The 27,693-nt window shown below is 38.7% G+C and overlaps 1 protein-coding gene, 1 non-coding gene and 1 pseudogene across 3 annotated transcripts in view; 1 reads left to right on the forward strand and 2 right to left on the reverse strand.

Moving 5' to 3' along the window:
• The window catches only part of LOC116304064 (uncharacterized), a 31,987-nt gene extending 9,316 nt beyond the window's left edge, over positions 1-22,671 (reverse strand). The window contains exons 1-19 of the mRNA XM_089028308.1: positions 22,525-22,671; positions 21,064-21,222; positions 19,946-20,047; positions 17,199-17,303; positions 10,407-15,449; positions 9,648-9,759; positions 9,015-9,156; positions 8,004-8,277; positions 7,845-7,904; positions 7,397-7,487; positions 6,727-6,818; positions 5,925-5,983; positions 5,646-5,819; positions 4,904-5,014; positions 3,021-3,177; positions 2,265-2,400; positions 1,439-1,470; positions 535-690; positions 54-362 (exon numbers count right to left, since the gene is read on the reverse strand). Of these exons, the coding sequence (XP_088884434.1) occupies positions 54-362; positions 535-690; positions 1,439-1,470; positions 2,265-2,400; positions 3,021-3,177; positions 4,904-5,014; positions 5,646-5,819; positions 5,925-5,983; positions 6,727-6,818; positions 7,397-7,487; positions 7,845-7,904; positions 8,004-8,277; positions 9,015-9,156; positions 9,648-9,759; positions 10,407-15,449; positions 17,199-17,303; positions 19,946-20,047; positions 21,064-21,114 (7,206 nt within the window). The 5' untranslated portion in view covers positions 21,115-21,222; positions 22,525-22,671. The remainder of the gene's footprint in view (positions 1-53; positions 363-534; positions 691-1,438; positions 1,471-2,264; positions 2,401-3,020; positions 3,178-4,903; positions 5,015-5,645; positions 5,820-5,924; positions 5,984-6,726; positions 6,819-7,396; positions 7,488-7,844; positions 7,905-8,003; positions 8,278-9,014; positions 9,157-9,647; positions 9,760-10,406; positions 15,450-17,198; positions 17,304-19,945; positions 20,048-21,063; positions 21,223-22,524) is intronic.
• Positions 3,861-3,933, forward strand: Trnat-ugu (transfer RNA threonine (anticodon UGU)). The gene has a single exon. It is a non-coding gene; the product is annotated as a tRNA-Thr (tRNA).
• Positions 22,672-27,311: 4,640 nt separating the features above from the next.
• The window catches only part of LOC148912104 (serine/threonine-protein kinase 32B-like), a 3,301-nt pseudogene continuing 2,919 nt past the window's right edge, over positions 27,312-27,693 (reverse strand). The window contains exon 5 of the transcript XR_016119389.1: positions 27,312-27,568. The product of XR_016119389.1 is annotated as a serine/threonine-protein kinase 32B-like (transcript). The remainder of the gene's footprint in view (positions 27,569-27,693) is intronic.

The following is a 27,693-nucleotide window of genomic DNA, read 5'->3' on the forward strand; positions in this document are numbered from 1 at the left end:
TTGTAAGTTATTGTAAAAAGGTCTATTGTTGCATGAGTCTTGCAAACCCCTACCTTGACAGAAGGTGCACTACATAACTCCACCGCCACCCACATAGATACGTCTTGTGCATGCATTAGCAAGCCTTCCAGACACCCATCCGTGATAGCCTGACACACAAACAGGCTATTCTCTCCTGACGTCCTTGGACTTGGGTTGTCTGTGTTTAGAGTTTCTGATGAGATACTCCTTCGCCTGCCCGCACTAAACCCAAGCATGCTGTCAAGTTGAGTGGTTTCCTTGGTCGGCGAAAGTCTCCCCACCCCTATCCCCAGAGTACGGGAATTGAGGAAGTGGATGGAGTGTGCGTGTGCAAAGACATCCTGTCAGGAAGCAAGAAAATGAACGTCTCGTTAATACACTTTATGATTCAGAATGATGGTTTGTGTTAAATAGTCTAACGAAACTTTGCAATAATTTGTATAATTTTGTTCGTTAGTTACGTTTTCACGAATATATGGTATGCCCTCTAATATACATCCATGTTAGTCTGACCTGTTGTATAAGAGTCAGTTGTTCTGCTATGGTTCTCGATGAATGATCAATAACAGACATGGCTTTAAGGTATATTGTTGGTTTGTAGATAGAGGAGGCTTGAGGTGAGCCGCGCTTGAAGCACTGCACTGGTGACTTCTTGCGTTTAATTGGAAACTGAAAAAAAAAAAAAAAGGAATAAAGGGATTTGAATACATGGGATAGACCACTGATAAACTATCAATAGACCATTTCACGGATCCCGTTACTCAACCTCAGCCTCGTCAGCGTGTAATATATTCTTTAGAAATTGCCTACAATCTGTGAAATTTTTAAGTGTTTCAATTGTTGGTTGATGTGTAAATTCCTTTCATTACTGCGGACTGTAGTCAAATTCTAAAGAATAATTACGCGCTGACGAGGCTGAGGTTGAGTAACGGGATCCGTGAAACGGCCTATTTATAATCTATGTACACAGTTCTCATTATGGCTGAAAAGGGCACGAAAACAAGGTCACCCAGTCATTAGTTCACAATACAAGATATAAAAGTACATTAAATGAGTTTTTTTAAAGAGAAAAGTATAGAAGTTTAACTCTTGTTTTGACTTGTATTCGCGCTATCCACCTTTATTCTGAATGAGCAGCCTTGCAAGATGACTGAGTGACCTCGTTTTTGTGCGCTCGTCAGCCATTATGAGAAGGGTGTATACGATGGCTATCGGATTACGACTAGTGTGGCTACTCGTCACCACATGACTACATACTCGTCGCCATGTTGGAGGACCAGAATCTACCCACCAACATGACGGTATCTATGTTTCTGTCGCTTATGCCAAAGGAACTACGTTTATCTGATACCAGTAAGAAACGTTAAGATCCGTTACGAGAGCAAAACGAACTTTTTGGGCTACTCATAATGTTTACCTTTTTAGGTGACTCTTTCTCTGATACCAAACCTGCAAAATTAATGCGAAATTAATGTCTAGTTCAATCATGAAGTACATACCCGTATTAAGTATTCCGAGAGAGAGGGAAAACTGGGTCGGATTGTTATTGCAGTGTATTGTGGGGTTGTTTACAGTGCGACGCGCCTTAACGTAACCACCTTATTTTTTCACTAGTTAGCCTATCAGACAGCGAAAATTTGTGAATTTGCACGAGAACTCACTCAGCGTGACCGCTAAACTTAAGATAATTTAGTCCTCTTTCCAATGAAAACTTAAATAAATGGCTATGAATAAGCCTCGGTGATACTTATTTTGGTCTCTTTGCTGACTAACACTGGACACTTTCGTTAAAAGTCTTTTCAATTGATGGAAACATTTGGCGAAAAAGGATCCAACGGCATGGTAAAAAAAGTAAGCTATGTGGCCACGATTAGGCGCGTCGCACTGTAAACAACCCCACAATACACTGCAATAACTACTCGAACCAGTCTTATCCTCAAACCTCGTAATGGCTAATAGTCCTTAGTCAAATCCAACTAGCGGCCTATCGTCAATTCTGCGTTCTGATTGGATGAGCTACTAGTAGGCTATAAGTTATATCCTACTAGTAACGAAAAGTGCCTTCTATGAAAGCCAAAAAAAATTGAATTTCACTCTAATTCAAGACTTGTTTGCATCTATATATTTGACCTTGTTGTATTTGACTAAAACAATAGTCCTCTCGCCCTCATGGCCTATGAGTCAATTAGCCTATTCGGGCTCGAGGACTAATTGCTAATTATGTTTTATGATCCTAGTCGTACCCTGGTTGTCGTCTGTCTGTAACACAGCAAGGGTGTCCGTCGTCTCTTCGATGTGTTCTTCTTCGTCTTTTCGCTGTTTTTCTGTTATCAGCTCCACCAGCATTTTACCACGTTCAGTTTTGTCCACTGGTATTAGCTGAGGAAATCGATATATGTTTGTATTATATGCGAAATATTATATTATCAATCAAGGGCGGATCAGGAATCAAAGAAAGGGTAGGTTGGAAAACTTCGTCCTGAGAGAAAACCTTCAAGACCGTATGCAAATACAATTACGTTTAAAGAAAATGCATCGCTTAAAAGCGGGGCCATGGTCCGTGGGCTCCCCCCTAAATCCGTCCCTGTTAATCGATATATGTTCGTATTATATGTTAGTCTTTCATATGTATGATACATATTTGTCAAAAAACCAGTAAACTTCCCCTTCACAGTTCCCGGCGCCATCTTGAAAGGTAGCCGTGCCTTTGCATCGAAGCGAGACGAACGGTGAGCTTGCAATGATAGAGACCTTTTTAACACCTTTGACAACATTATTGGCATGTCTCTATCATTGCAAGGTCACCGCCATTCTTGCTACGATGCACAGGCACCGTTACCTTCCAAGATGGCGAAGGGAACTGTGAAGGGAACTATTTTCACTCTTGGAAGATGCGAGATGTGTTTGGCATTTATATGGCATACGGGTACTGAGAGACGCGTGAAAATATTGAGAAACCAAAAATTGGGAAGTAAAAACATAATCCAAAATTTACAAACCTCTTTGTCGAGAAAAGCGAAAAGACTTTCCAGCAGCCCAGGATTTGTCTTAAAGTCAAACTGAAAGCAGCAGTCAACCCATTCAGCCAGGAGATCAAGTGCACGATAACGAATCTGAAGTTGATGGTTGTAAGTCTTGTCGGATCCTGTCTCAGCTCTACTCAAAAAAAAAAAAAAAAAAAAGGGAGAAAGGTATTGATAAAATTTAGCAATCAAGCGCTATATAATAAATACAGTATGAGTGGCCGTGTTGTATACGATATAGTGCAGTTTTCGTATGACTGTGAAAAGTTCACGGCACGAACACGGTCGTGACACAGCAAGGGATACGTCAGACAAATCACATCGCACGAGAATTTACTCTCCATCCAATCAAATACCCGAAACACGGCATAAACACGGCGCGGACACGGTCACGCCAAGATCACGGCAATGCAACACCAATCATATTGCGCGTGAAAAAATCAGCCAATTAAAAATCTAGAAAGTATCACGGTCACGGCTCGTCACGCTTACGGCACTGAGCTTTTCACAGTCATACGAAAACTGCTCTATAAGCTCAGGGCGTAGCCGAGCGTTTGTATATCGTATACAACAAAGACACGAATATTGTAGATTGCTTAACAAACGTCTAGGTTAGTTCCTTTGTGTGTCACTAAAATTTTCAAGATAAAAGTGAATCTGCCCAAGAAAATCCAAGTTAAAGTTTATGCAAATGAACATCGATCATGATTTCTATTGTGTTTTCCTCATGAAATATTAAGCATAAGTAAAGTATTCAACAACCGTGCGAAAGAGCTGATAAAGAGCTAGTTAGGATATACATTCAACAATAGCAAGGCCTCTGTAGCTCAGTGGTTAGAGCACTGGTCTTGTAAACCAGGGGTCGAGATTTCAAATCTCTCCAGGGGCTTATTGTTTTTTAATCATTTTTGTAAACATTTTACATTCAGAAAACTTTTCTAGGATCCTTGTAGGATCTCCAGTTGAGCTGTGAATGCGGCGTGCAAAGCATGAGTGGACAAAGTTACCGGTTTTAAGCATTTTTGGAGCTTGAACTCAATGAAGCGAACGTGGCGTTAAAGTGAAATTGTTTTTATTCTTCATTTCCATATTTCTGCTTCTTGTAGGCAAACTTGTTATATTTTAGTTAAAAGAAAACAGAAAAATTGGGTTACAGTAGCCTGGAAAAGAGGGCCGGCGGCAAAACAGCTAAACGCGCTGTGATTGGTTGAAATAAAGCTCACCATTCAGCTGGCTATCAATAGCTGACTAGACCTATATAAATGAGACTATAGCCATCAAAAACTAGCGATAGGAATCGAAGAAGAAAGAGGACTATCAGCCTTAAGAGTCGAAGCAAAGGGTAGTTTTTTGGACTGCCTTGAATGCCTTGGTATAATCTTTTCACACATAGTGAAAAGACTATTATTAATTTTTTCTAATACTTATGTATGTTCGAAAAACCCTGTAAGCTTATATCTAGGACACTAAAAAAACGTTTGCGCATGCGTGCACTTCAGCACGTTTTCTAAGAATTTTGAAGAGTTTGAGTGAGAAAATACATGTTTGTTTTCTCCAAGTATACAAAAAAGTTCGAGAGTATACTTTTGTCAGACCAAGATACTGTATTAACAAACACAACATGAAAGAATTACCCTTAAGTTTCAAGCATGGACACTAAGTTTTGGCATTATATGAAGTCCAATTTATCAGGCATGCTTGAAAGTCAAATTTACTTATGTTTTGACTAATTTGCATACGGATTCAGAGCATGCGCAGATTTTTTTCACTCGTGTCTATACCAAGTGGTTATGAATAAAGATGGGGAGGATGATAGCTGATGATGATGAACGCTAGCTTGAATACATCAAGGTACCTACCTCAAAGATGCTCTGCACTTGTCACGGATGAAATCAAACAACTCGTCGGGTGATGCGCAATAACGGAAGGTGTACAGGAAGAATCGTACAAAGGCTTGGCTCATGGAGTACCTGAAAGTCAACAACGCACATGTAATTTTCATTGCGTATCAAGAATCTGGGGAGAGATGGAAGGGGTGCTTCGAGTTGTTCATCCAAACCTCCTGAACAGAAAAACTGAAAATATTTCTTACATTAGCCGTGAGTTAGCCGTGTCCTGATTTAGTTCAGGCAGAGGTTGTTTCAGGGTTTGATCTGTGAGTTAGTAGTGTCCTGATATAGTTCAGCCCAGAGGTTGTTTCAGGGTTCGATCTGTGAGTTAGCCGTGCCTTGACTTAGATCAGCCCGGAGGTTGTTTCAGGGTTTGACCTGTGAGTTAGCCATGCCCTGACTTAGGTCAGCCCAGAAGTTATTACAGGGTTTGATCTGTGAGTGAGTATAGTGTCCTGATTTAGTTCAGCCCTGAAATCGTTTCAGGGTTTGATCTGTGAGTTAGCCATGCCCTGACTTAGATCAGCCCAGAGGTTGTTTCAGGGCTCGATCTGTAAGATAGCAGTGCCCCGACTTAGATCAGCCCAGAGGTTGTTTCAGGGTCCAATCTGTGAGTCAGGCTTGCCTTGTCTTAGATCAGCGCAGCGGTAGTTTCAGACCTCCATAAAATTTGAAAGTTTTTTTTTTAATGAAAGAGTTTTGAGTTTCTTACCTTGCAAACAGATAAGAGAACAGACCCTGGGTGGTGCCGTACTGTAGCACAGGACCTCGTATCGATTCACCGTGAGCTTCTGATGACTGGTTACCTCGCTGGTCCCAAAGCGGAGAGAAACTCAAGAGGTTGTTTTGTCTCTTGGGCTCTAGAGACACGTTCTCAATACCATAGCTAAAAGTACAAAAAAAGTGATATCAATCGAATTTTGTGGAGGGAGGAGGGAGAAGAAAAGTAAAAATCCCTGGAGAAATGAACAGGAGAAAACAAGAGTATTACCTGCTGACGAAGGAATAAAGCAAAGAATGATCCAAACCAAATCGTTCTGCATAGATGTTCTATGGAAAAAATGAATAAATAAATAAATGGGTTGACTGTGGTGCGCGATACATTATAATATAATTTATTTAATAGCGAGAATTAATTACGGTCATTTCTTTCGTATTACATGCAAACATAAAGTGTTACGCTGCACACTATAATGTCGTGAGATCAGGCAAACCGAGTTTGTGCAGAATATTCACGTGTTCCAGTCAAGGTGGTCCGTCGAGTTTCAAAGTGTTTGTATTGTTGAAGTTGTGCATTCTTTACTTTACCGTTGGTATTTGTGAATATTTAAACACTGATACAAGGTAACCCTGTGCAAATGAGTCTGTAATCGAGGAACACAGCGGTAATTTGGAATTCGAAAGTGGTCTATCCTAGTGCAAATATCGAGCAAATAAGCCGTAAGCCGTGTGGATGCACTATTACCTATTACGCTTGTTCTTATATGATCAATGATAATTTACTCCCTTTCACAATTCCCTGCGCCATCTTGAAAGGTAGCCGTGCCTTTGCTTCGAAGCGAGACGAACGGCGACCTTGCAATGATAGAGACATGTGAATAATTGTCCAAGGTGTTGATCTCAATGATTGCAAGCTTACCGTTCGTCTCGCTCTCGAAGCAAAGACATGGCTATCTTCCAAGATGACGCAGGGACCTATTGCGTTGTACTACCTTCATATATTTACAATGCGAAAAAGAGCGTATGTTTGCACTTGAAAACTCTAGTATGATCTAGAAAATAGCATTTCTTACCCTAAGTCGTCTCTGGATATATTTCAAATATATGATTTTTTTGTCGCTTTCTTCGATTTCTTGTAACAGTTTACCGGCCAGATCTTTCACATCTAAAGCACAGGACATCAAGGTCAGTTAACTTAAGTCAATAGTCCCTTCATAGTTCCCTGTGCCATCTTGAAAGGTAGCCGCGCTTTTGCATCGAAGTGAGACGAACGGTGAGCATGCAATGATAGACTCCTCTTTTTAACACCTTGGACAATTATTTAAATATCTCTATCATTTTGGGAAGCACGGGTGGTGTAGCGGTGTGAGCGCTCGCCTCTAATCAATGCGACCCGAGTTCGAGTCCCACCGGGTTCGGTGTTGTATATGAGTAGAGTTGTTTGTTGGTTCTCTCCTCTGCTTCGAGGGTTTTCCGGGTTCTCCGGTTTTCTTCCGTCCCCAAAAATCAACTCCTAAATTCCAATTCGATCACGGAATGAGGGCCACAGGTTTGTTACCCACTGGCTATTAAGTGCTACCCTCGTGAAAAAAGGACGGTTTTTTGTGTGTGCAAACTTAACGTTCTTCTCGCTTCGATGCAAAGGCACGGCTATCTTTCAAGATGCCGCAGGGAACTGTGAAGGGGACTGACTATAAGGTCAGTACTCTACGTCACGCTGCTGTTGTTTTCAACGATGTTTACCTTTTTTATTATCAATATCTGCCATCTTCTTGAACGAAGAGATGTTTTTCTTTTTTGCCTTACGCTCTAGAGTTAACTGTTGGCCAATTTCCTGATACAAATAAAATATACATGAGTTTTAAAATAAAGGTGCGAACTTGCCGTGCCGTAAATATGGGGGTACCGCGAGTATTTTCATTGTATGAGGACTGATTTTGTGAGCTATAGAGCGTTTTCACGTAACTTCACAGCGGCCGTTATGGGGTACAACAACAAAACAGTTTCTATCCTCCGGGAATTGAACTCTATTTTTATGCAAATATTGTGCAGAAAGTTTCTATCGTTTATGGCTGCCTTCTCACGTGAGTGAAAACGCTCTATGATTGGTTGAACATGTAGCCGTGTCGTGTTGTGTGCATTTCATTTAAATCGACTTGTGACATGGTGAGTGGTAGACCTGAACACTTACCAGAATCTTGGCTCCCAGTTTCTCCATTAGCTCACTTATACTGGGCGCTAACTTGATTTTCTGAAAAACAAATACAGGCATGGTATAAATTTAGTCAGTCAAACCCCCCCCCGGGATTTCCAGTGTTACAATATTTTCCAACGAGTGCGACCAACTTACCATTTCCTTTTGATAATCTTCAAACACTGGTCCTAATTCTTCAATGATATCTCTAGTTATCTCGGGACAGATCATTTTGAATGGTAGGAACTGTGTTGGCTCTCCAAGTGATGACATCACGTAGTCTCTGGTCTCAAGAAAGCTCCTTTCACTGCTGGTACGTGAGACAGACCTGGTGGACAGGTGACTAGCGTCGGGATTAGAATCCATGGACAGTGATGAACCTGGTCGACTCACATCACTGGCAATGCTCTCGGAGAATCTCAGAGTGGGTCTGAATAACAAAACAATATCAAGCTTTACTCTATATGTTAGTGTCGAAGTTGGAGTAGAGAAAGCTCACTCCATATATGGTATGATCGATTCCATATTTGGATTGTGCGGAAAAGCGGCAAACAAAAAGGCCGTCGTTTTATAACGAATTCGACATGAACATTTTTGAAGAAGAAAATAAAATAAAATAAAAAAAAAGACAAGTAAAAAAAAACTTTTGAAAATCGAGGAAGGATACGGGGACGATGCTAACTCGTGGGTCTGCCTCGCAGACAACAGACACAGTGAAATACGACACTCGATGATTGATATGCATGGCAAACATAAAATGAACATCTGGACTTTAGCAAAATCTAAAGATGAAATGCCAGATTGACAGGAATTGGACATTGGGGAACGTCCGCATTCCATCTTAAATACTGTCAATTCATCCAGCTCTTTTAGGAAAGTGTGCAGTAAAACCTGGTAACATTAATAGACCTGATCCACTGTTTTCCCATTTCAGTCCATTTGTCATTCCCTAGAGTATCATTTCTTTGTTTATCGGAAAGACACATGAATATGGATACAACTCAAACAAAGAAACCTATTCTCGAGAGAATGACACGTGGTCTGAAATGGGCAAAACATTACGCCTAAGTGGATTAGGCCCGTTACGGTACATCAGGTCATTGTGCCCCGTCCTTTTGACCTGCAAAGAACAATTAGTTCACAAACGCGCACAAAGGGGACACTTACCTTCGTGAAGTGAGTTTCCTATTGACCAGGATGTACATGTCTTGAAGCAAATCATCATCCCAGTACAAGTCACTGTACTGGTCTCTGACAGACTCTTTGAACATGTCCTCGCTCATCCCAGATAGAGACATCACATATTCACCTATCAAACAACCTATGCACTCTCTAGCAAACATGAATTGTTGGAAGCTGGGACAACTGAGAAATGGTTTAAAATCATCGACCAAGGAGGAGGGAGGAATAGGCCTTTTGCAGTTAACGGTCACGTGTATATACTGGAGAGCAAAATTGTTGTTCTTATTTTAAATTGGTGATTCTTTTTAGCTACTTGTAAAGAACTGAATGAAACGATGTGTAATCAGTGTGTTACGAAATGCGGTTTTATTACGATCTCTCGAAACAGGTTGTAGAAAGTTTGATTGCTCTCCAGTATATTTCGCCCATGGGAATCAAGATGTTCAATCATTTGCTCTCAGTGAATTAATCAGCACGTGATTACTGAGCTGCAAAGGGCCTATTGAACTTCTCCATTCGTAATCCAGCGTACAAAAAATGCTAGAAAAGCTTTATGTGTGTAACATTTGCACGTGGGTCATGCATGGGACACCTTTGGGTAAGTGAAGAACGACTTACCCATATTGACATCTTCTACGCCGTCGTCAAGGTAACCATCGAAAGCAAATTCATCGTGTATCATATCGACTAGTTTGTTAAGGACTTCGTTTTCTCTAGAAGTATTTAAAGACTACGAAAAAACCAAGCTTATTTAGTGAGTTAACTGATAATAATTACAAAATGACGATGATTTGAGATTCATATAGTGCCCTTCATATGTACGTATTCAATGGCGCCTACAACCATGAGGTGGTTAGTATGAGGTGTAGACACTGAGAATGGTCACTGCCATTGGGTTTCTTTACGTCCTCAGTGGTTCTTTTACGTCCCTCCGATATTGGTTAGTAATGATGAAGTGTGGAGAGATGGGATCGCCATTTAAAGTGGATATCCGATCCACTTGAAAGTCTAACCATTTGCAGATGTAATTACAAAGGCAGCACTTTCTCCTCAGTTATTTTAAGACCCTGAGTGTTGGTCCGGTCGCCAAGGCTTGAACCTACGACCTCCGGCCGCACAACAGTCCGATTCTCAACTAACTGAGCCAACCGGGTGGCAGTAAAGTGACGGAATAATGAAGCTGGCTTCAGACAGCCCACTTTCAGGATTGCTTTAATATTTGGGAATCTAGGATGACTGAAAATGTAATATCAGACCCCCAATAAATAAAATAAATAAAATAAAAGAAATTTGACTGCGCCCACCGACGAAACAGCTTAATATTGAATGGTTTTTGAACGGTTCAGAAATATAAATACGACTGCCGGATATACGTACCTCTTGCTTATCTTTTTCATGAGATAGTCTTCTCTCTGCAGCTTCCACTCTTTCGTTCAAGTGTTCTTTGTCGTTACATATCGTTCTATCTGTCTTGGGGTTGATCTTCTCCCGATCTTTATTCTTTTGTTTAATTCGTTCATGAGATGTTTTTCTCTCTCTTACTACATCAATTCGTCCTTGGTTGTCAAGCTGATGTTCTTTGTCATGTGATCCGTTCCCCTCATTTGCCGCATCATTTCGTCCTTGGTTTTCATTCTGCTGTTTCCTCTCATAGGATTCTTTCCTTTCTCTCGTCTTGTCATGTCTTTCCTGATCTAAATGCTGCTGTACTCTTTCATGAGACACTTTTCTCTCTCTTCTTCCAGCAGCGCTTTCTTCTTTTCTCTCAAGAGATTCCTTTCTGTCCTGCAGGTGCTTATTTCCCGTAGATTTCTTCCTTTCTCGAGGACTTAACGCATATTTGCCTAAAACGTCCGTTTTCAATGGCTCTCTACTTTGCTGAGAGGCTCCGTCAGCAAATGAAGAACTTGGGGAGCCACCATTGGGTTTTGCTGCATTTGCTGAATTAAGCATCTTTTTAACAAAATGACCCAAAAGCTCCTTGGAGTCTAGTCTGCCTGGTGACGGTGGTCTTTTATCAAGTGCAGAATTAGGTCGACTAGCGGTAGAGGAACTGGGCGATAATCTAGGGGATGCAGTGTCAGGTCGAGGTGTGAGGGATGCTCTTCGTGCAGAGTTATAAATCTGTCGAAGATCGAATGAACCTCTCCTCTCGCTCGAAACCTCCCCCTGACTATCGCTTTCGGCATTACTTTCTTTGCTTGCGGGACTTCTCTCAATTTCTTCCAAATTTTCTGAGTTGTGACAATTTCTACGGCTACTCTTCTCTAACTTCTTTTCTATTCCTTGTTCTTTATTTTTCACGTCTTCATTTTGTAAGTTCATATTGTTATGATCGTACTTGCTCGGTTGTGTAATAATTGAGGATTGACTCTCTGCACGTGCAGTGATTTCTTTTTTGTCTAAAGCAATGTTAACACTATCTGCTTTGGTTGTTAGTTTAGCTACCTTGTTCATCATCGAACTCTTTTCTTTACTTTTCATGGATTTTGTTTCATCGACATTTAATTCAGTTGCCAAATCGGCTCCTGCAGAAGGATTTTTAAAGTTAGTTTTTTCAACAGTCCCATTTTTCTTTTTCCTTTCCTTCTTTTCTATTTCGTTCAAGGAACTTGAGTCTTTTTGATAAACCAAATTGTCGCTTCTTTCTGTATTGGGACTCTTCACTTTACTTTGTCTACTAGTGTCAGTTATGACAAAACCCTTCTGACCCGAGCTGTTCAGCTGTTCTGTTGGTGAGAGTTGTTTTTCTGCTCTTTCACTTTGAGGAAAATAAAACATAGATTTGTTTAGAGGAAGCCTTGGTGAAGATGATGACGAAGATGAATTAGATGAAGTCGGTGACGTTGGGCTTCTTAAAACCAACTGCCTAACGTTTCCCCATTTTGAAGATGTCAAGTCGGAAGAATCGGTTCGTGTATTATTGTCTTGCGTTTTCTTTGACAGCATGTGCTCAACATTGACAGGAACTGATTGGGTTTTGGCTACCTTTTCATGTCGCGTGTTCCAGTTTACCTGCTTGTCAATAGTAACATTGCCTACCACCTTTTCTAGCAAAGCCTTTCCAGAAAAGTCAAAAGTGCTCTGTTCGGCTGCGGTTGAATGACGATTACGACTAGTTGCGCGAGGATTGGTAGAAGGGGCAGGACTTTTCGGTTTGAAACTTTGTTTAGTAAGCTTTCGATCCTGCAACTTTGATGAGCTAGAAGTATCTTGCTTCGCTGACTTTTCTTCTGACAAGGGTGTTACCTGAGGAGAACTTTGTCGTCTCGTATAGCTAAAAAATTTAGAGTTTTTCGAGCTGCCAGATGTTGGGGTGTTAGGGACGCTGGATGGCTTATTTGCAGGTGGCTTCGGATTTCCTTGGGTGTTGGCTACGCTCGAAGGTTGAGAAGATGCACTACTACCAGGCTGAGTACTTTGCTGTTGTGTTGATGTTGCTGAAGTTTCATCTACCCTCGATGGTCTTGATCTTTGTTGGGTGTCATTTGAAGTGCTTCTTTCTTTTCCACCAGTGTCACTAGGGCTTCTCTCGTTGTTGATTCCTTTACCTTCAGCTTCTGTCTGAGAGCTTCTAGTACCACGAAAACCTTGTGAATCCAATGAAGAAAGCGTTCCTTTGTCTTGACGAATGGTTCCAAAATTCTCTAAGGGATGTCCTAAAGAGTCAGCCGACAATTTCCCAACAGATTCTCTTATTGTGAAATGAGGTTTCGTGGAAGGGGCATTGTCTTCAAAGGCTTTTGGCTTGGAATCATTATAATCCAAGCTTATTTGACTCTCCGTGTCTTGTCTTATATTCTCCAATGAGTTAGTTTTCGTCAGCCTCTTTTGAAAACGTTCCAAATAATCGTTAGAATTAGCTAAGGGGTTTCTTGAGGAGGAGTCACCTTTGTCAATGTTCTTCCTAGAAGAACTAGTATTGTTAAAGTCCAAGTTTTCAATATTTGAATTTTTGTCAACCAATTCAATAATGTCTGGTTTTTTCTGCTTGTCATGATGCTCAACACCAACCCCATCAGAATCCACTTGGTATGATGTGGCTCTAGGGTGATGCCCTGTATCATCTTTCCTGTTCCGATCAAGTGCTGTATCTTTCTCCGGCTTCATCGCAATATCCGAAAACGATAAACTGGAAAAATAACTCGTTGGTCTACAGTCTTTCACCGAGGGTGATAGAGGTGTTGGTGGACTCAGAGGGGCAGTTTCTTTTTCCAGCTTTATGGGATGCTGAAAGAACGCTTTATCTTTAATAGAAGACGAAGGACTGAATAAAGATGGGGCAAATGCACTAGAACTCATAATTTCTCTTTCGCCGTCCATTACAGCTATTGCTACTGGGATTTCAAATCGCGAACGACCAGAAGGAGAAACTAGTTCTTTAGGATAGTCTTGTTGGTAATCTCTTTCAGGTTTCATAACATTGGTTTTAAAAACTGATTCTTTCGTAGTTTCTAGTGTACCGATATTTAACTCTTGATTATGTTCTGAAGTATTGGATACACTTTTCTTGTCTGTTAAATATTCAGGATAGGTATTGTCTGCGTTCATGATTGGAATTGTCTTATTCCCGAATTCGAATAGACCATGTCCTGTTCTCTCTAAGGATAATTTCTTACTCAATGCAAGTTTATCCTTGCTCATGCCTCTATCTTTTGCATAAAGATTTTCTTCCAATAATTTCCTGAGTCCTTGAGATTTAACGGATGCTACCCCGAGATCCTTCGATGCACGATCCATGTCTGTGTCTTCTTTACTAAGGTTTTCTGCTGATGTTGATGACCTAATTCTGTAGCCCACTTTTTGTTCTTCATTACTTGGTTTGTGCACATTTTCCATTGATGCCCAAGACCTCTCACGATTCCTCACCATCGAATATTGCTCTGTAGTTTGCCGCTTCTCTTCCTCATACGAAACTCCATAGATGTTTTCTAGAGACAAAGCCAACCGATTCCGGTTTTGCATTGATAAACCACCATCAGAACTTTGGGTTCTTTGTCGATTTGAGCTAGTTTCTTTGTTACGGAGATTTCTAGACGGTGGAGAATCATCACTCTTCAGAGAAGGTGCATCATTTTGACTCGATCGCTTTTGTGTAGGCTTTGCATGCCAGGATTTGGACAGAGCTTCATCAGTGTCAGTGGGCAACTCATTTAAATATTGGTCTGCAGCAGAGGTAGGTCTAAAAGGTCCAGATCGTCCATGATAATCACGCTCTTTGGTTTGAGGAGCGTTGGCCTTGAATTGCTTTTTTGTAAGCAGATCGTCAGGCAATAAAGATGACGAGCCAAACTTTGACAAAAGGTTTGAAACGGACTGTGAGTGTTCACTGGGTTGTTGTTTGGTAGACAAGTCTTCAAACCTTGAAATAAGTGCTGCTACAGGACTGGATGACCTAGAGCCCACCGGACTGGACGGGCGTGAGCCAGAACGTCCTTCTGAGAAACTAGGGCTTGAAGGACGAGATCTTTCACTTCTGTTGCCATAGGTTACCGGGCTAGAAGGCCGTGATGTCCTTTCTCCAGATGGGGGAGTGGAAACCAGCGATCCTGTTGATGAGCGAGGTCTGGGTCTTCTTAGTTCCTCTCGTTCCAGTTCAACACTTCCAGATCTTAGCCTAATGGGAGGAGTATGAGAACGATATGAACTTGTCTTGGTACTATTTTCATGTGTACTTCTGAATGATTCTTTAATAGGTGAAATATCGATTTCCTCTTTGATACCTTTGCGTACTTGAGAACGTTCGGATGGCCCTGTTGTTGTAAAGGATTTGGGTGAATTTCTTGGTTTGTGTGAGTTCGGAGGTCTTGGGCTACGCCTATTAGGGTCTCGTATTGGACGAGGTATCTTGGATTTGGTGCTAGGGGTAATACTTCGAGTTGTTTTTGATGCACTAGATTCATGACTTGTTTCTGACATAGGTGTGCTTGGGTGAGAATCGCGACTTATTTCTTTGGGTGCCATCTCGCATATTCCACTAATTTCACTGTCAGACACCACAGATGACGCAGATCCCTGGTTCACTGGTACAAAGTACCCAGGGTGGTGCCCCATGGGGCCAAATGGAACCATTCCCGAAGGAGTCATATACCACATTGGAGGGGTTCCAGCAGTTGGAACAGGAACAGCAATCGGGAAAAAGGTTGGCGTTGATGTCTGTGATTGGCCACCTGGGAAGCTTGATTGATGGTTAGGGTTCGGGTGACCGCTGATCGGGGTAAACACCATACTCGGATCAGCTGGGTTGTGATAATGTGAAAACATACTGCCAGCAGGCGAGGGAGCCTTGGGGTTGGTTTGTTTATCCTTATTATGATCTATTTCCTGCTCAATGCTTTGAGGTTCCGTTTCAAGAGATTTGTTTATGGTGTCACGTGGTTTTGTATCCTGCACAAATTTTCCTTCAGCTGGAGCTTGAGCCTGAAATAAATCAAAATCAAAAACTTACCTATGTAAATCTATAGCAAATACTATAAAATATTTATAAATCATTGCGATCTTGAGCTGCCAATACGGGTATATATCGACGGCGATGAGAGAAAATATATCCCGAAGCGATGAATCGATAAGTATGAATATATACCTGTTTTGGCGACTCAAACTAAACTGCAAAAAGTTTTGTACCGCCCGATTCTAATATCGCGAGGTAATTCTGAGCCGTCAATACGGGTTTATATTGGCGGCTTTCTCCCACTCAAACTTAAGAGAAAAATCGCGATACTGGAAGAAATTGAAATGTAGTGAGCATTAACTGTAAAAGGAAGCCTTGCAACGTTGAGAAAAATATCATCAAAGGCAAATAACGCTCTTCGTAGAAATATAAAATCAAATATTCAAAGAATAATTATTGAGCTATCTTGATGAAGTAGATTTTGTTTTCAATATAGTTTCGTTTGCCGTTTAACGTAGAAAATATCTGATATCTCGTTGAGATGCTTGAGTCTGTTTTTCTTTCTCATTAGAAGTGTTTTCAACCTTTAGTCAAGAGAAGATTATCAGTAATTTTAAATGTATTTCAAAAATAATTAGTATTTTTCCCTGAATTAGTCTATTTTGGCAATAGTTTGTTTTCTTGAAGTGACCGGCAATATAAAATTAAAAATATCGAATCCTTATCTATCAGAAAAAGCATTGCACAGCTCACCTTTAACATCTAACGTGAAACGAGCTCAACTTTAGAATTATGAAAGCCAACAAAGTTTCTCTTCTGAGGAAATCGAATTTTTTCAAAAACTTTTTCCTTCCATGAAGGATTGTTTTTTAGGACAACTTGGTGTCTCTTGTTACAAAATCAGTTTTGCAATAAAATAACAATGTGGCTAGCTCATTCCGCCCACTACCACAGTCCAAGAATTATTGTTTATATTTAGTTAACGACAATATTAGTATTTTCAATGATCGGTTGTATCTGTCCTGGGGAATGCGAGGTCAAAATATCTCACACAAATATCACTAATTGAGTAAAAACATTACGGATTTACAAATAGTGCCGCTATCTTTTGCTTCTCTCTTGTATCCTTAAAATATCAATGAGGATGTCATTATTTTTCCTCGATTCTTTGGCTTGATATGTGTCTATAGCTAATTCATTCAAGTGATTTTCAAAACAAAATCTCTGTTTGCAATCATTACATTCAAATGAAATTGAAGTAACCTTTTTTAGATTAGATTTGCCATCATTTGATACAACAACTCATTTATTTTTCAAGCTTCCCTTTTCTTCTTCTTTTTTACAAAGTTGTTGATATTTTAGTGAATTTCTTTTCATATACTGATTGAAGCTATTAAGCATAACTTCAGTACATAAATTTTTACCAAAGTTGTTGATGTATATTTATAATCTTAACAATCAAAACAAACACAATTTTTTAGAGCAAGTAAATCGAGTTCTGGATATTTAGTTTTAAATGCGGTTTTCAGAAATTTAAGTCGCTCATTATAATTACAGTCCGAGCGGCTTTTTTCTCAATTACAATTTAGTGACTTTGCGCAGCACACGATATACCGAGCTCAAAAATCCCTTTGTCTATAGAACGAAAAGACTTAAAACCAAATTTGTTAAAGCGTTTTGGTGATTGCGTATTTAGTAATTTGTATATTTTAAAGCCTAACACATAAAAAGGTTTTGCTTTATATTAAGCAAATACGTTACTGATTTAGGATGCTTACTTGTTTAAGGAATCCTTTGACGTTAGCAGCAACAGAAACAGATCCCATCAAAATGGCGTGCTGTGCCTTTGTCTTTTCTGATTCCACGATTGCTTTCTTATCGACCTATATGAAGCAGGGGTAATAAAGAATACTCACTAGCCCGCCACATTAGCATCTTCAAAGTCATAACTAAATAATAATGATGACATCTATCATCATCATCATCACTATCACCATCATCATTATAATCATATTCATCATCATCACTATCATCATTATCATCATCATCACCATCATCATTATAATCATAGTCATCATCATCACTATCATCATTATCATCATCATCACCATCACTACCACCACCATCATCACCATCACAAACGTCACCACCACCACCACCACCACCATCTTCATCACAATTGCAATCACCACCACCACCACCACCATTATCATCATAATCACCACCACTAACATCATCACAATCACTATCATCATCATCATCATCACAATCACTATCATCATCATCACAATCACTATCATTATCATAATGGCATCACCTGCCCCATCACCACCATTTACTATTTTAATCTAAAATTCAGTCCCTATAAAAATGTTTATATTTTGTTCAATTCGGGGCAATATTCTACATCGTAAACCTGTTACTACGGTGATCGATTTCCTGTTGTCTAAACCAGTGATAAAAAGTTTAATAGTCATCTGATGTTGAACATCATCACATCATCTGATGAACAGTTGCAGCACATCATTTACGATCATAACCTGAAAAACCGTTTATGGAAACGATTATCTAATGAGTGAGTCTGCCATTGAAAAGGAGATGCCATTTTTCCTCTTTCATCGTCGAAAGATAATGTTTCTGACTTTGTTTATATCGTCATATAGAATATTTAGCGTTTCAACAATGTATCATCATTTTTTAGAGCGGAAACGCTTACCAATTGCTGAACTTTAAAGCTTGTTTGGCTGATATTTTCTAAGAAAACAATATCCGGATCACATATCTTGTGAACAACGTCTACTTATCTTTGAAATAATTAAATTCAATTGGCTTCATGTACATACAACTTCAGCTGTCATCATCGTTAGATAAAAACAAACAAACCAATTGCATTTCTTACCCCTCTGAGGCTACACGCATTAAGCCATGATTTTACGTAGATAAGAATTAATTGAATAAGCCGGTGACTTAGAAAGCTGTTCAGTTTTGAGATACAAGCATCAAACGTGCGAAAAATCATAGATTTTGACTCCAATAAGGAAGAGCACGAACGTGCCTCGCTTTATGTTCCTACATGCTTTGTGCCTCCATGCTTTATTTGTCTAATTAAAGTGGAGTTCACTTCACATCCAATTCACAAATCAATTTTTAATGCGCGTGTTTATCTTGAGCTTTGTATGGCTTTTATCATATGGTCAATGATGGAGAGCCATAGATTTTCTTGTCATTTAGTGCTTTTTGCTTAAAATACTAATGTCTTTCATGGTATACTAATAATCTTTTTAAGAGCGGAATTTTAAAACCGGCTTTGCTTACTTTAACCGTCTTTGGTTCTTACTTTAATGTGTCAGCAATTGTAGCATAAACAAGGGGCAAACAAAACCACGGCCTATTTTCTGTCTATTTTCTGGTAAACAAAGCCTTTGTTGTGCAAATTAAGATACTTTTTCATAAATCGATTATATAAAAACCCAGGTAATTATTATCAGCTTGGAATAGCTATAAAGCAATGCTTTAAGGATCTTCATTATCCAATTTTGATTGGAAACAATGGAGAAAAAAATCCCTAGGTACTCAGAATGAAAAATCGTCATAATTTGATTGGATAAACAGCGATCTCGTGCTCAGTGATTCAAAAGATACGGTCAATTCCGAGCCGTGACGGTGGCTAAGTACACGATTCCTACTCTAGTTTCAACTATAAACCAATTAAAACATGAGTACAGCTTCTTATTTAAGTCCGCTAATTAAACATGTCATTCTAACAAATCGAGATGTAAGTTAGTTACAAGTGGATCTTATTTTATGAGTTTCATAATTTAACGAGAGTCAACAACCTATCGCGTGACCTATGAGTTGCTGAGTATTTTTTTGTGCAAACATGCTGAGTAAACTAGAGTAGTTTATATTGGTTTTGTTTTGATAAAAATTAATTGCGCGTCCGTTTACATGATAATTTATAACTGTTTAAATATATTCGACCTTTGTTTAAAGTGGTTTTTTAACCTATTTGAAAGCAAGGTCTGTACTTGAGGCAAACATACATAAAACTATAGCAACGTGAACACTTCGAGTTTTTCGTCACTTTTTTAAAATGCTGTAAATCATCTCTTGAGGCAATTAATCCTGAAGGATTTATTTTGAACGTTCCGTATTTCATTTTAGAGGCTTTGAAACAGTAGAAAGTTCAGTGAATAATAAGTCGGAAAAAAAACTCGTTTTCACGGCTCGAGTGTGTCCTCGCTGTATCGGACAAAACTGAAAAAACCCTCTTATACTTTTGTCGGCGTGATGTGTTCCATTCAAAAAATTTTTCTCCCAGAGTTTTCTTCCGGTTTCCGAACAAATGTTGCAAGTGAAATGGGAAGGACCTTGACGTGTCCTCATAAAATTCTGGACGCAATATCGCTTACAATACGAACAATAACGATAAGAACAACAACGATGAGGTCTTCTCGACAACTGATTCTCCTGTCTGCACCTTATCAGGCTCGGTCAACAAAAAGCTCTTCTTCAGTTTACTTACATTTAGCTTGTCTAAATCCTTGGTAGCCTGGCACTCCCATAACAAGGCTTGGCAGCGTTCCCGTGACGTCATCTCGTTGTCTGTGTGTAAGGAGTCGCATTTCTGCAGAGACAATCATGATATAACAGTGTTATAGCAAGAAAACCTTTTTGAAGAAGGATGTAGCTATTGTCTTCAATTGACAGTAGTATTTGACAAGTTGTTGGAAGATCCGTTGGCATTTTATTCGACTCTAAGTATTTTTTTGACATTTTAAAAAGACATTATCTTTTCTTGCACAAAGAAAACTGAAAATACCTACAGACAGCAGTAATGACGACACACTATTACTAAAACAACTACTGCAACGACAGCAACAACTTGTGAAACAACATCTGATAGAAGTAGTAGCAACAGCTGCAACAAAAGCAAGCGACTGCAATAGCAAAAACCCCGATCATAATAACAACAAACATATAAACACCTAAACAAACACATAAACTTCCTAATATATATTTTCAATTTTTTTATATACTGCTAATTGCAAAAACGTTGTCATAAGAAGAATAACAAAACATTAGAAAAGAATAAATGAGAGATTTTTTTATCGTTTGATTTAAATTTAAAGCTCCCTAGATTGTAAGAATAACTGTTTTAGTATACACGTTTTAGTATATAGTATTTCAATAAACGTTGTCCTGGCCAAAAGCGATAGGCGATAGGTCATTCCGGGACGGAAATGGTTTCGTTGAATACAAAGAACATTGAGTCAGTCTCAACACTAAGGTCCATGTTCTTAACGAGAATAAGAAGCAGAAACACAAGTCATTCCAGCTATTCTTGGATCCTGGAATAACGAATCTCGCCTATCGCCTATAGCCTATCGCCTTTGACGGTGACAACGTTCATTGAAATAGGTGTATACTAACAAAGTAATATCAAAAATTTAAGTCTATATCTTCAAAAACAGTGAAATAATTACACCAGTTTCGTTAAAAAATAATTAATTCCTATCTGTTATTTTGCTATTCTTTATTTTTATATGACAACGTTCCTGCAAAAAGGTGTATGTAAAGAATATGTTCCATGATATTCCATGACCATCACAAAAAACGCTAAGGAATAAATTTATCATTTACCTGTAAAATGGAATCAAGACTTGCTCTTTCCTTAGACGAGTCTGTTGTCATAGAAACAAGAAGTTCCTGGAACTTTCTGGATAAGGCTGGCTTCTTGTGCTCGGTAAGCTTCCAGTCAGCAGCCAGCCATATCGTAACTGCTAAACTAAAAACACACGTCTGAAACGAAAGAAAACAAAGGTTTTACAGTGACGATGCATACACTCCATGACAAAAACAACGAAAAAATACATAAAGATTTTTTAATAAGAAACTAAATTAACTAAAAATTACCAAAGTCATATTGTAGAAAATTCCGAAATTTTAACGACTTTTTCATTTGTGTTCATATATTTATTAGTTTCAAATTTCTTTCATATTAATTCAATTAATTTAGACTGAATGCGAAATCATATTCAGCCATGTGTACTTAATTCTTTATATTGTTTACTGTATTTTCCATAAACATGCGGATTTGTGTCTCTGAGTTGAACGCTGAATTTTTTTTTCTGCCGCCAATCGAAAATATCAAAGGTACCGACTGATTAGGTTTGATTGACGGCACACAGAGTTCACATGTTTATAAAATTGCAGTAAAATGCCTTCTTAAGTCTTCAACTTACGCAAAGTTTCCTAGACCTTGAATAAAGGATATTTGTAATATATACTTTCGTCACAAATAAAACCAAAACATTATCGGCAAAGTTCATTGGAAATTGAATTTGAATTCATTTTTCAAGCCAAATTCAAAAGATATTTCGAAGCACTTGGGAGTTTTCTTTCGACTTTTCAAACTCCATCCACATTCTTGAGTGTAACTTCTAGATATGAGAGGTGTTGTTTCTTCAATTTCTCCCGTGTAAAAGTAAATTAAAGAAAATATAAAGCGGAAGAAGGCATTTCGTAAAGAAACAAAACTACAATAGACCCATCAGGCTAATGAGTAAGTAGGCTAATTCTCTGTCTCCAGTCGTCGCTTTGAACAAAGCGCTCGAGAGCTCTTGTCCTCACTATTGTCCATACTTCTTGATTCGTGCAGTGTGTTGTGATTGTTATGGACTAAAAGTACTTATTAATGGCAATAGAACCTAGGCTTATCAGAATCCATGCAAAAATATGTCTTTGCATTACATAACAACCAGGAAATTTGTGAAGAGTTCTTCGATATTTAGTAAACAAAAATACAGGGACGCGAAAACCGGTGCTCGAAAACCGTGCGTTAGCGGTACTTCGTGCTCAAACAAAACTCTAAGTAAACTAATCAAGTAAACAGTCCATATAATTCCAAAGAGAGTTTGAAGCATTCAAATTAAACATGAAGATGCGAGGTGTAGCTCATGCAGTTCAAATTTGTGAATAGAAAAGATGTCTTCAACTTTTTGTTGGAAAACACTAATGTTTAAATTTGACACCTAATAACGCAAGTGAATCTTCTTGAAGTTCATGCACGAATGTGAAAACAGTATTTACAGTTGAACTTACTTAGAGATGCCAACGCTTCGAGTGCTCGACTTGTTCCAATAAAAATTCCACATTAAGTTATGCTTACACTTCAAATAACTTTTGTAGCAACAGAGAGACTGCCCGGAAAGTCTCAGAAGCTGTGTTTGTAGACGTTCAGTAGTTCACTTTACAAGAGACGAAAGACAACCAACTACATGCTTCGTTTAACAGAAGAATCTTAGTTCGGCTAACTTCTATTGAATTGTAATTCAGCGTGAGCTATTGTTTGCTTTCTTTGATTACCGAATGAACAAAGAAACCATAAAATGTCACGTCGCTAAAATTACTTATTTCAACTCGAGCACGAGTTTTTGTTGAAATCTGGCAACGTGAGAACTAAAAATATTAGAATTAAATTTCGATTCCAAAAAGCTAGTGTAAAGGTTAATAATGTAGCGTTGTACTGACATATATACACAACCAAATGAAAACCAAGAAAAAGAAGCGAAAAACTGAGTAAAAAAGTAACTAAAGAATTGAAAAATATTTGCCTTTTCTTGTCGAAAAAGCTACGCCACTTTGTAACAATGTGATTGGTTGAAACTGGGCCATCGAGGTTTTTGATTGGTTGTAAGAAAAAGCCATTTCACTGCAGCAGTTTCATGGCCAGTCGGATAGTCTCACACAAATCAGAGAGAGAGAGCAGAAAAAATATATAAAACAACGAACCAACGTACTAGCTTGTAATATTGTCGAAAAAATGTATTAATGGAGAATGCTGAGATATGCCTGTCAATAGTTTAGACGATTTCGATTTCGTCTTACCTTTTCAGAAGAGAATTTCTTGGTGTGTTCTGGCGCCAAAAAGAGCTCATCTATGGTTACATCTGTGGAGAAAGTATATTCATCATTTTGGTCAGTATTTTGGAATGAATTAGAACCATTTTAAGTTTCTGTGACTTTTGGTAAAGATGTTTTGACAAAGGAAAGCAGAAGTAGGGCTCCAAAGTTGTTGCGTATATCTTGAATTGCCTACGATCAACTTATGGGAGGTTTACTAGTAAAACTTTAACCTTCAAATCTTTAGCCTGTCTTATGATATTGAAATCTAGTTTTAGAGAAACTATATTCCATGCTATGAAAACGTTTATAACATATATTTTATTTACGAGTATATAGATATCATATATTTACGCAAATTTACTTTTTATCTGTTGAATTCTGCTTTTTCATCATTACAAAAAAATAGAAATGGCTCAACCAAGGATATCAGTTAGCCTTTTCGGAATTGAGAAAGGGACTGGGGCCGAGTGAAAATATTAATCTAATCAAAAAATGCTCCCGACACAAAAAAGATTATATAAATATTAGTACTATTACCGAGTTTGATCATGTTTGGATAATTACCTACTGAGTAGCAAGCATTTAAAATTAATTCATCAAACTCGATAAACTCAATCATTTTAGTGTGATCTTTCATGTGAGGGGGTTTGTTTTTTAATAGACGTCACTTCCGGCAATAGTTGCGTTTTTAATGGCTTGTAGAATCTTAGAGGTTGTTTTGATCTCTTTTTTTCTGTTTTCATATCGTAGAAAATAGTCGGATACGATAGTTTGAGGACTTATTTTGATATGTTTTGACTTAAAATCCGCTAGTTACCCCCCCAGTCAACCACTTGTTTGCCCCCAGTCAACTCTAAAAAGGCACGTGATATTACATTCATATTTCTACACTAGGCTAATTATGTCTGTCGTAATTTAATTTGATGTACGGAATACAAAGCATGTCGAGCTAAGGGATATCACGCCGTCTAGCGATTGCCGGTTAACTCTTATGATGGAAATACATTATATTCTTATATCTGTACAAACCATTCGTATAATCGATACGTCTACAGCTATGTTCTCAGCTATAAAACTATAAACAATTTTCATGCGAGAAATATGTGCGATGATTACAGTGCGCGCGCATCAAGGTTAAATATGTCATTGAGATGAAAAAAATATGTTGGTATTCAGTATTCAAGTTTCCGATGAGATAGATATGTCATACTCTGCATTAATAGGCTTTTAGTTAGGGATGTATTGTGGTCGAGGATCTCTCTAGAATGAACGTATTTATATGACTTTTTTCAATTGATCCAGCAAGGAATCTGCCAGGCATTTACTAGAACTCGGAATTTGAATATCTTTTTGAGATGAAATTCGTGGCGACGTTTAAATAAGTTTAAATCTTTCGGGACATATCTGTCTCGGGTTAGTTTGCAATCCGGCTTTGTGAATTATTTCAGGGCATGTACATGAGTGCAAATGCCTCACTTTGAAAAGCTAATGATCTAGGCATTCCAAAATAACTTTCTGACGAAAAGGGTATTTGTTTTTGAAGTGATTTATAAAAGTAAGAATTTATTTTCAGATTACTGTTCTTTCACGTGTTGTCACATGGGCTCCCTGTGTTGCTTTGGTCTAAACATTTACCTGTGCTGAGATGCCTGAATTTGATCGTTCCACTTGGGTTGACGATGACTGTGTTAGGTGACAAATACGAAGCTGCATAAAGTATAGAAAAATGTTGAAAACAAAATTAATGCATTGTGCATATTAAGGCGTGCAAACCCTAAAACTAAACGAAGTCAGGACATGCCGAACATGCCCCAGTGCATACAGATCGATTTGAAATTTAGGTAATAATATTGTCTGACTTACGTAAGCTTCCCAAAGCGTCAAGTGTCCTCAGTGTTTTGGTACATTCTCTGCACAGCGATACCAGCTCCATCTCCATTAACGAAGTATCTAGATTGTGTAGAATATCATGAATGGACAAGGCCTAGAAGAAATAATGAGACCAATGTCAACCACTATTGATATTTAGTGTCACAGCTTCTGATCAGCACAATGGTTTTCACACACATAAAAAAGAATAAAAAAGAAAAGAAAATTAATTGGAATATTTCCCTCAGAAAGGAAAAAATGAAGCAATGATTTTAGTCTTACGTCGCAAATAAGAAAGCTTCTAGAATTAATACAGCACTGTTAAAGTATACTTGGAAACTAAACTAATTTAAAAGAACAGTAATGATGAAAAGGTCAATTATACACCGTGAAAAGATGAAAAAACGTACTGACGTTTCGGACGCTAGTCCTTAGTCGGAGTAAAAGAGCTCTTTTACTCCGACGAAGGACTAGCGTCCGAAACGTCAGTAAGTTTTTTCATCTTTTCACGGTGTATAATTTACCTTTTCATCATTACTGTTTCATTAGAAACACCGACGCAGCTCACACTAGTTTTTAGCTAGTTATATCTTCTAATTTAAAAGAACTTAATTTGAAATGACCTCTTGGCAAGGGAATTAGGTATTTTCATAACATAGAAGTAGACTCATGCAGCAAAAATACTTCTTACCTCTGTTCTAACAGTAGATTTCAAGGTTACTCTTTCGATGTAATCGCGATATCTGTGAAGTGCCGCATGGTGAATGGAATCCCTTTCATCCCTGCCTCCGAGTCATCAAAAACTTTAGACGTTCTGGCGGCAAATGTTGGCACAATGCTCGTTTTTCGTCTTGGACCAAGTTTGCGATCAATCAGACGTGCTATTACAGTTGTTCTACAAAGTTCATAGCTGTTCTTCGTGTTCTCAGATAAAGCACCAAAGGTTTCATCAGTTGCTAAAGCAGACGTTTCTTCATCATCGTGGCTCGCTGTGGGCATCAAAGGATCTTCCACAGGCCCTTATTAGGGACTGCACATTTTGTTTGATATAAGGAACCTTTCCTTGTAGAATAACGGATTTTCCCTCTACTTTCATAAGAGTAGCCTTGAGATTTTCTGCTCCCTCGTTCTCCTTTTTTTGATCTTTCTCCTTGTCGACTTTTGAAATGATAGAAAGGTAACTTGCGTCTTGACAACTGGGAAAGAGGCGATAGCTTTGCAACAGCAACTTTTATTGGCACTGATGGTGTAGAATAGCTCCCAAATGTAGGTAATTCAGACATTAATATTGGAGTCGAAGATTTTGATTTTGATTTTTCTTTATTTTTCTTCCGAAAAAGGTGTGTCCAGTGATGTTTTTGTCTGTTTGCCAATCAAAAGATGAATGAAGCAAGTCGATATCACTTGTGGTTGTAGTGCGCTTGCTAAGTTTATCCTCGGACACTTGTAAGCTGTCGCCATTATTCCTGACTATGTTATCAAAATATGGTGTGCTTACTTCCCCTTTCCTGACTCCAGCATCAGGTACCGGTGTCTATTAACCCTGTTGACCTCATTAACTGGCAACATTATCTCATCTTTCCTGATATTATCCTTAGATACGACTGCTGAAGTGGCTTTGTTCTCGGATAGAGGTAAACTTGGTTCAACTGGAAAACTGGCCCCAACCGACTTTTCCACGAGTACTGGTGAACAATCCTCTTCATTGCTGATGGTATTTATAGATTCTGGTATACTAACTTCACAACTTTTGACCTTATACTCGGGTTTTTCCAATGTCATCCCAACTTTAATCCCGTTTTTCTCAGTTACTGATGAGCCGGCTACAACTTTACTGACTCTATCCTCAGACAGTGGTAGGACGGATCTTCTAGCTTTGTTCGTATTTTCATGTACCGTTAAGCTGACCCCAAGTTTTTGGCTGGGATTGTTATCAGGTACTGGCGATGCGACTACGGTTGTTGTCGGTGATGTGGTCGCAACAGTAGGCCTTTCACTCGATGGAGTTTCATTCAACATTCCCAAACTTGGACATGATCGCGTTGTACCGCTCACTTAACGCTGCAAATCTTTTTTCCGTTGGTATTGCATCATTCAATGTTCTACTTTCGTTATTATCTTGCGCCTTTATTTGCTCTAATGATCATTATTCGTGCTGCTCTTGATTTGTAGAGGAGAATTCTCAATTCTTCAAGGAGTGATCCAAAGCTGTCAAGTTCTCTTTCAATACCTTGATCAAGATTTTGATCGACGTTCATTTGTTTCTTGCCAAGTTCTTGGTACCTAGATTTGTCTGTTGAGTTGTCTAATGAAAGAGCGTTCGATTTTTCTTCCTTCTTTTTCGTCAAAGAAACTTCTTCTTGATTAATCCCTGAAGAAAAGAAATTGTTTGTCTTGCTTACGACGTTGATCTTCTTTCTCTTTCTCGGGGGAAGAAGCGGGACGGTGAATCGGAGATGAAGATAGTGGACGCCTTAATAACATTACATATGTCTT

The sequence above is a fragment of the Actinia tenebrosa genome, unplaced genomic scaffold (assembly GCF_029948245.1).
Source record: "Actinia tenebrosa isolate PJP-AT-01 unplaced genomic scaffold, QUT_ActTen_1.0 PGA_scaffold12__29_contigs__length_12842862, whole genome shotgun sequence".
NCBI lineage: Eukaryota > Metazoa > Cnidaria > Anthozoa > Actiniaria > Actiniidae > Actinia > Actinia tenebrosa.